Source organism: Polypterus senegalus, chromosome 1 (assembly GCF_016835505.1).
Source record: "Polypterus senegalus isolate Bchr_013 chromosome 1, ASM1683550v1, whole genome shotgun sequence".
Taxonomy (NCBI): domain Eukaryota; kingdom Metazoa; phylum Chordata; class Cladistia; order Polypteriformes; family Polypteridae; genus Polypterus; species Polypterus senegalus.
In genome coordinates this window covers 338,761,601-338,770,525 of record NC_053154.1, presented here as the reverse complement: position 1 = coordinate 338,770,525, position 8,925 = coordinate 338,761,601, and the positions used below count along the sequence as shown (strand labels likewise).

General features: G+C 37.4%; 1 protein-coding gene across 1 annotated transcript; it reads left to right on the top strand.

Annotated features, from left to right (window-relative positions):
- The first annotated feature begins 263 nt into the window (after nucleotides 1-263).
- LOC120517041 (trypsin inhibitor ClTI-1-like) lies at nucleotides 264-7,753 on the top strand. Its single transcript, XM_039739137.1, has 4 exons — nucleotides 264-372; nucleotides 1,548-1,591; nucleotides 2,429-2,541; nucleotides 7,305-7,753. The coding sequence occupies exons 1-4, from the start codon at nucleotides 327-329 to the stop codon at nucleotides 7,348-7,350; spliced, it is 249 nt and encodes an 82-aa protein (XP_039595071.1). The 5' UTR covers nucleotides 264-326; the 3' UTR covers nucleotides 7,351-7,753.
- Nucleotides 7,754-8,925: the final 1,172 nt, after the last annotated feature.

The following is an 8,925-nucleotide window of genomic DNA, read 5'->3' as shown; positions in this document are numbered from 1 at the left end:
CATATTTTGAAGGTAGAAAAATATCAATTTTACAGAACGTGACTGTAAAAAATAATGAAATGTATTGTTTAAGATATACAGGTAATTTTCAGTAGAACATCAGGTAACCTTCCTTTTTTCAGAGAAGGAATTTTACTTTCACCATTTACAGTATTTTTACCGATAATTTTAGCTGATATTGCAATTGAAGTCTGTAAAACCTCGACCCGCCTCGTTTTGTGGGAGGAGCTTCACTGAAACAAACCCGAAAGAATTCTGACTCCTAAAGCAGATCTTCAGGCTGAGTGATCAACGTCAAGCAGCATCGCGACACGCGCCCTGACACGATGGCAGGCTCGACCTTCACACTGCTGGTTATTTTAAGTCTTGCAAGTAAGTTCCGTTCAGACTTATTAAGAAGAAAAAGTTACGTCGATATCTTTAAATCACGTTTAACGTTGCAATGTTGAATTCATTTATAAATGCACGTTGACAAACCTGTAAGGTTGAATTATTTTATGTTCGTTGGTTTTGAATAATTTGAGCTGGGAGTATCCGCTTACCTGTAAAGCGAGACAGGCACTCGCTGCAGTGCCACTTCAATCAGCAGCCATCCCGGTAGTACTGGAATATAAAAAAAATGAAAGATTAAATACGCTGCATCGATGTTCATGTCGCTGGAGGTCAGGGATGTGGTGGCTATTACTATAACTGGACATTAAATCGGAAGGCATGCCAGTTCAGATCTCGCTTCGATTTTGTGTCATCCTCAACAAGTGCCATTTCTAAAAGAAAAAAAAGTTCAAACAATTGCATTCATAACTAAATTGCACAGATTGCAAAGAAATAACAGGCGTTAACCAAAATAATAATTGTAACTCAGCATTTTTCCAATATACTTCTATTACTAATCTAATGGAATGCACTTTACAGCAGAAACATCTTATCCTGCCCAAACTGAATTTCTCTCATTGCTATTTTTTGTCGGAGTTTTGTTAACGCCCATTATTAAGTAATGATGAATTCCGCTTAATATAAGGAGCATCATTCGTAAATAAATCTACAACCGTTAAGCGATTAGTAGTGATGCAATATTTTGCCTAAATTCTTCGATTGTCCTTTTAAAAAAGTCATATTTTCTGCGTATTTCTTATAGTATATTTTAGTCAAAACGCACGGATTTGTAATGATATTTTCATAACTCTAAGCTCAATAAAATATGCATGAAATATGCGGAAGCATTGTGATTATTAACAATGACAAATTTTTATCATAAAAGGAAGAGGTTGCTTATGTGTAATATATGGATATATTTTTAAAATGTTATATAAACAACAATTTATTTCTATAGCACATTTTCATAAACAGGATGTAGATCAAAGTGCTTTACAAAGTGTCAACAAAATAGTTACAAGAAAAACAAAGTAAAATGAAATAAGAATAACGAATAAGCATACAAAAAATAAATACGCATTTGCATAAAAAAGAGAAAAATATATGTTGTTGTTATTATTATTATTATTATTATTATTATTATTATTATTATTATTATTATTATTATTTTACAGCCCTGTTGGTTGCTCAGACAAACGGCTCACCTTTACCAAGTGACGTAAGTAAACTTCTAAAGAGATATTTAACAAACTTAAAACGAGTTATTATTATTATTATTATTATTATTATTATTATTATTATTATTATTATGCGGTTTGTAATGCATGACGCGCTTTGCGCTGTTGATTTTCATTTAAAAGATCTGTAACACGTTTTTAAAATGAAGAGGTGATAATAGAAATCTAAAATATCAGTGGGTTTATAAAGGATTCTCGTTGCTTCAGATTTTATCGATCTGCAAGTACTTGCTAGGTAGTCTAATGTACCTGAAAGATTCTAACAGCCCACAAACTTAATTCCATATTCAAAGAACAATCCCGTAATGGTTCTTTGTCAAGCAATACGTCAACCACACGATCCAAAGGCGTCAGTAAATTTCTCTTTATTTATATACTGCCTGTCATGGCACGGCTCTGAGGCTAGGGGATCTGCGCCAGCAATCGGAAGGTTGCCGGTTCGAATCCCGCAAAAACGTTGAGCAAGTCCCTTAACTTTGACGTTAATCAGCGTTGGGAAAGCTGGCACTAGGGTCCTAATCTGGGATCATGTGGTGGATTGAGGTAAAGTGCTGCATCAGCGCATGCTCCAAACCTCCCCGTCTCTATGTACAAGTCATGCACGCACTGTTTGGTTTGCACGGCGAACTGTCGTATTTAGCGTCGTTTGCAAACTCTGAAGTGCCATCAGTGTGATTTACAGCCTTAATAGGTGAAGATGAGAAAGCAGCAGAGTGTCGTCAGGTTGCAAAACAAATGTCAAGACTCGAAAGTTTATTTTTCTTTCAGATCATAACACTGTTTATCTTTATTGACGATCTCAATTAACCTGTTAACAGCATTTTTGTGGCAAATACAAGACGCCAACTGACTGTCCCGCAGAGGCTGACAAAGTGTGCGGAACGGACGGACAAACCTACAAGAGTGAATGTATTCTTTGCTTCGAGTACATGTAAGTAGATCGGCTTTGTGGACTGCGCATTTTTCGGATTCTACAAGATATGAATGTTCACTTATTTACAATACAGAACACCCAACAGTCCAATGCAAAGTTTCGAGGGTCAAATAAGTTGGATGGCATTTATTTGTTTATTTAAATAATAATACTTGTATGTTGTTTACGCACTTATCTGTGCACCGTAAAAAAAAAAAAAAATGTAAAATTTACGGTAAAAAACTCGCAGCTGGGGTCGCCAGGATTTTACCGTAAAAAAGAAGGTAACAATGTTTTTTGGTCTACGGTACACTTTAAAAAATAATGTTAAATTTATGGTAAAATACTGGCAGCTAGGTTGCCAAAATTTTACTGTAATAAATAAGGTGACAATATTTTTAGGTTTACAGTATCATTTTGTAGTAAAAACTATTTGGTCTTTCCAACAAACTGCAACAGAAGGGAATGTTTAAACCTAACCAGAAATTCATGTTGTATAATAAATATGACAATCAATAAACAATATGTACTGGCAGGATCAAACCCCAATACATAGATTGCATCAGATAGCTAACAACAACCAATAGCAAGCATGTGCTATTTAATTATACACATTGAAAACAATACAATATTTAAGGAAGTTACGCCACTTGCCTGGTAGGGAAATAAAATTTTCTCTATTGTGGTGTATGGTGTCCTACTTATCAAATACAACCCACCATAAATCAGCTTCCATAACCACAAAAAACCTTCAGCACGTGGGGAAAAATGTCTGCTAACTTAGGTGAAGTTTTTTTCCCTACTATTCAAAGGTATGCGGTTCACCAAGAACAATATTGTAAAAAGGGGCGTGTCCTTATGCTAATATCGTAGCCGGTTTTACTGAAGCAGTGATTTGCCGTTTTACATTTTACGGTTGTTTGCCTTCGTTATTTAACAGTTTTACACTGTACAATTAACAGATTTTTTTCAGTATAACAGTAATGCATCAATAAACGGTATTTAGCATATTTTGAAGGTAGAAAAATATTGATTTTACAGAACTTGGCTGTAAAAAATAATGAAATGTATTGATTAAGATATAAAGGTAATTTTCAGCAGAACATAAGGTAACTTTCCTTTTTTTCAGAAAAGGTCTTTTACCTTCACCATTTACAGTATTTGTACGGTTAAATTTACTGACATTTTTTACAGTGTGTAGTTAATCGTTCATGTGTGATTTTTTTTTTGCAAAAATTGTTTGTGGATTACTCGATTTATACGTTAAAGTGATTCTGGTGTCCAGTTATAATAACTATGAAGCGTGCTATTTTAATTTCAAGAAATTGATCTAACCGTTTTCAAAATCGCCTAGTCAAAGGAAGGTGGATTCTCTGCCAATAACAACACAAAACAAAACAAACAAACAAAATAAAACTGCCCTGAAACCCCCTTTCCTCACCGGACCGGACCTCATCCTATAGGAGTAAAGGGAATTGACCCGTGAAATCCAATCGTTTAAAATCATTTGATTACATCAGTCGAACGGCCAATCGTCTTTAAAGTCAGTCCATGAAAACATAAATAAGGAAATGCCCGGAAATTCTGAACTGGACTGAAAAAAAAAAACATTGCGCAAAATATTTGGAGCTTGGAAATGAAATAATAATAATAATCAATCTGTAATTTTATGTAAATGCACACACACATATAAACACATATATAGTCAAAGGTTTCTGAATATTTCATTGATTTCTTTTCTTTTATTACACTTTAAGCACTACAAGTATCATCTAAAAAATAAAAGAATGACATTTATCCATTTGCCTATTTTCTAAGCCTGTTTATCCAGAGAAGGGTCACAGGGAAACTGGAGCCTAACCCAGTTACCACCAGGTTCAGTGCAGGAAGAATCCTTGGGCATGGCGGCAGCCCATAACAGGTGAATACACACACACACACACACACACACACATATACATACACATCAGAGGCCAATTTATCATCAGCGGCCCACCTCCAGGCCCCTCATGGACCCCGTGATCATCAGAGGTGACTGTGCAGAGGGTGCAGACCTATAAATACCTGGGAGTGCAGCTGGATGACAAACTGGACTGTACTGCCAATACTGATGCTCTGTGTAAGAGAGGACAGAGCCGACTATACTTCATTAGAAGACTGGCGTCCTTCAACATCTGCAATAAGATGCTGCAGATGTTCTATCAGACGGTTGTGGTGAGCGCCCTCTTCTACGCGGTGGTGTGCTGGGGAGGCAGCATGAAAAAGAAGGACGCCTCACACCTGGACAAACTGGTGAGGAAGGCAGGCTCTATTGTAGGCACAGAGCTGAACAGTTTGACATCCATGGCAGAGTGACAGGCGCTGAGCAGACTCCTGTCAATCATGGAGAATCCACTGCATTCACTGAACAGGATCATCTCCAGACAGAGGAGCAGCTTCAGCGACAGACTGCTGTCACCGTCCTGCTCCACTGACAGACTGAGGAGACCCCACACTATACGACTCTTCAATTCCACCTTTGGGTGGCAGGGAAACGTTAACATTATACAAAGTTATTGTCTGTTATACCTGCATTTTTATCACTAATTTATATCTATCTATCTATCTATCTATCTATCTATCTATCTATCTATCTATCTATCTATCTATCTATCTATCTATCTATCTATCTATCTATCTATCTATATGAACTTGGGCAATGAGAGGAAACTGGAACATCTGGTGGACACAGGAGAACATGAAATCTCCACAATCTTGAAAATAAAGGTTCTTTACTGGGTGGTGTAGTTTCTCGCAGAACTTTACTTTGATAAAGTACCAAATTTATTCTGGGACTGGTTCTTTGCATATAAACTTGCTTCTTTGTGCTTTAAAAACTTCGTAACACGTAGAAGAAACCAAAATCTTTAATGCATGGTAGGCTACCTAGCAGGACACTAACAGATTAAGAAAGCCTGAACTGAGCCTGTGTTATTGTATGCAGTGAGAGTGCTTTTAAATATCCGAAACCATTGGCATTTTGCAAATCTTTTACCATCTATTCTTGGTTATTTACTGTACGGAGTCTGTTTCGGATCTAAATATATAAAGGTCCTTTCTAGAACTTTCATGTGGTTCGATCTTTTGGGAACAAAAAAAAAAAGTGGTTCCCCTATGGCATCGCTCTGGCACTTTTATTTGTAAGAGGCCACATAGGGAGTACTGAGGATCTTAAACTCTGGTTCCCTTGTTGCAAGGAAACAACTGTACTGCTGCTCAGCAGTTCTGCCTAAACGGTAAAATAATAATAATAATAATAATAATAATAATAATAATAATAATAATAATAATAATAATAATAATAATAATAATAAAAGAGAAACAGGACAAATCTTCCATTCATGAAAACTATGAAACTCGGGGCATTCTTTAAATGAATGAAGACCTACAGGATTGTTTTGGACGTTCACGCCAGTGCTGCTGTTTAAGTGCCCATAAATGATCCACACTAATCGATTGTCAAGCCCTGACTTTTTTTATCCATTTAACCTTGAACTTTATTGCCAGGTTGCTAGAAATTTCTCTCGCTGTTGCATCCTTACACGTAACAAAGTAAATAAAAATAAACAGCACAACACACAATACATGATGCCATCACAACATTAAATGCAGTTGTAGCGAAACAGCTCAAAACACAAATATATTTAAAGTAGAATTTTCCTGCTATCCAGTAATATATCAAGTAAGTCTTTAATAATCTTCTTCTTCTTTAGGCTGCACCCATTAGGGGTCGCCACAGCGGATCACCTTCTTCCATCTCTTCCTGTCCTCGTCATCTTGTTCTGTTACCCCCACCACCTGCATGTCCTCTCTCATCACATCCATAAACCTTTTCTTAGGCCTTCCTCTTCTCCTCTTGCCTGGCAGCTCTATCCTTAGCATCCTTCTCCCAGTATACCCAGCATCTCTCCTCTTCATGTCCAAACCAACACAATCTCGCCTCTCTGACTTTGTCTCCCAATTGTCCAACTTGAGCTGACCCTCTAATGTCCTCATTTCTAATCCTGTCCATCCTCGTCACACCCAATGCAAATCCTAACATCTTTAACTCTGCCACCTCCAGCTTGTGTCCTGTGCCACCGTCTCCAGCCCATATAACACAACTGGTCTCACTACCGTCCTGTAGACCTTCCCTTTCACTCTTGCTGATACCCGTCTGTCACAAATCACTCCTGACACTCTTCTCCACCCACTCCACCCTGCCTGCACTCTCTTCTTCTCCTCTCTTCCACACTCCCCATTACTCTGTACTGTTGATCACAAGTATTTAAACTCATCCACCTTCGCCAACTCTACTCCCTGCATCCTCACCACTCCACTGACCTCCCTCTCATTCACACATATGTATTCTGTCTTGGTGGTCCTACTGATCCAAAGCCAGGGTCCACATCTGAGTCTTCCTGGCAGCCACACACCCAGGCTGACGGACTACAGCAGGAGGGAGACACGCCTGAAGTGATCTCTCCAAGCGCTCTGTTTTCATAGGTTGTGGACATACTTACTTACACTGGCAAAAATGTCATATAAAGGAATAGGCACCATATTTAACAATTATTGTTTAAACTGTATTGAAAAGGTTTATATGTTAAACACAGAATGTGATTAATAAGACTTTACAGTCATTTCAGTTTATGATTTTAAAGAAACAATTCTGTGGTTATTACTGTTGAACTCTGGTAAATCATGTGATTCATTTGGCGTATGATCATGTGTGTGATGAGCTCTCTGTCTTCTCTTCTCAGTTCTAGAAATACAATTCCTGCCATCGCGAAACATGGAGATTGCTGAAGCAACAAGTCACTTCAACTTGTCTGAGAAATCGCAAATTAAATGTGCATTCTGTTGTCTTTCCATAAATAGAAAATATAAATGATTCCCGGCCTTATGAAATTGTGGTAAATTAAAGAAATGTGTGGATTTTGTTTCCGAGGTTATTTTTTCCAAAGGTGGAGATGCTGAATGAGTTCAATGCAAGCAACTCTGGAAATTTACAGAACTTTATTATCCTGAAAACTGAAAAAATAATGTATTGAAATAGAAATAAAAAGGCCCTTTGAGTAAATAACAATCAAATATTATATTTAATGCAGTTGTACACTTTCTGGAGTAAAAGAAAAAAATAAGGTAAACCATTGGGGACTTAAAGCTGTAATTCTTATGTATAGATGAAAAGAAAACTGCAACAATAGTGCATTGCTTTGGTCTGTATGTGTCTGATTTATACTGTAATTGTGATTTTTATTTAATGGCATTTTTTTTAACATCATTTTATTTTCTGAAATGTTCCATTGATTTGCCCTTCTCGTCTACCATACAAATATAATATGCCTTCCTGATCAGCATTTCCTTCCTTCTATATGATGCCACCAATTTTGTTAGAACATTAGAACAATAGAGACGAGAACAAGCCATTCAGCCCAATAAAGCTTGCCAGTCCTGTCCACTTATTTCTTCCAAAAAATCATCAAGTCGAGTTTTGAAAATCCCTAAAGTCTTACTGTCTACAATATTACTTGGTCGCTTATTCCAAGTGGTTATTGTTTTTTGTGTAAAGAAAAACTTCCTAATGTTTCTGTGAAATTTCCCTTTCACTGTGTCCCCGTGTTCTTGATGATGAGGTCTCATCTTAATCTTCTTTTTCTTAAACTGTAAAGGCTCAGCTCTTGTAATCTTTCCTCATAACTCATCCCCTGTAGCCCTGGACTCAGCCTGGTCTCTCTTCTCTGGACCTTCTCTAGTGCTGCTGTGTCCTTTTTGTAGCCTGGACACCAAAACTGCACCCAGAATTCCAGATGAGGCCTCACCAGTGTGTTATAAAGACTGAGCAGAACCTCCTGTGACTTGTACTCCACACATCAAGGCACTATATAACCTGACAATTTCCAATGGTGTCCCCTTGTTCTTGATGAACTCATTTTAAAATAACAGTCTCAATCCACTGGTCTAATTCCCCTCATCATTTTTAACACTTCAATCATGTCTCCTCTTTATCTTCTTTTGCTTAAACTGTAAAGGCTCAGCTCTTTTAATCTTTCCTCATAACTCATCCCCTGTAGCCCTGAATCAGCCTCGTCGCTCTTCTTTGCACCTTCTCCAGTGCTGCTGTGTCCTTTTTGTAGCCTGGAGACCAAAACTGCACCCAGGACTCCAGAAGAGGCCTCACCAGTGTGTTATAAACTCGAGCAGAACCTCATTGGGCTTGTACTCTAGCCATATTGTTAACTAGACAACAATTTAGGTTTAAGTCACATTAAAAACAAACTCTTATTTCATTCATGCATTGAGTGGTCTCTGTACATTAAATAAACAAGGCCAGTCAAGTCAAGTCATTTGAATTCTGTTTTATTATGTACTGTAAATCAT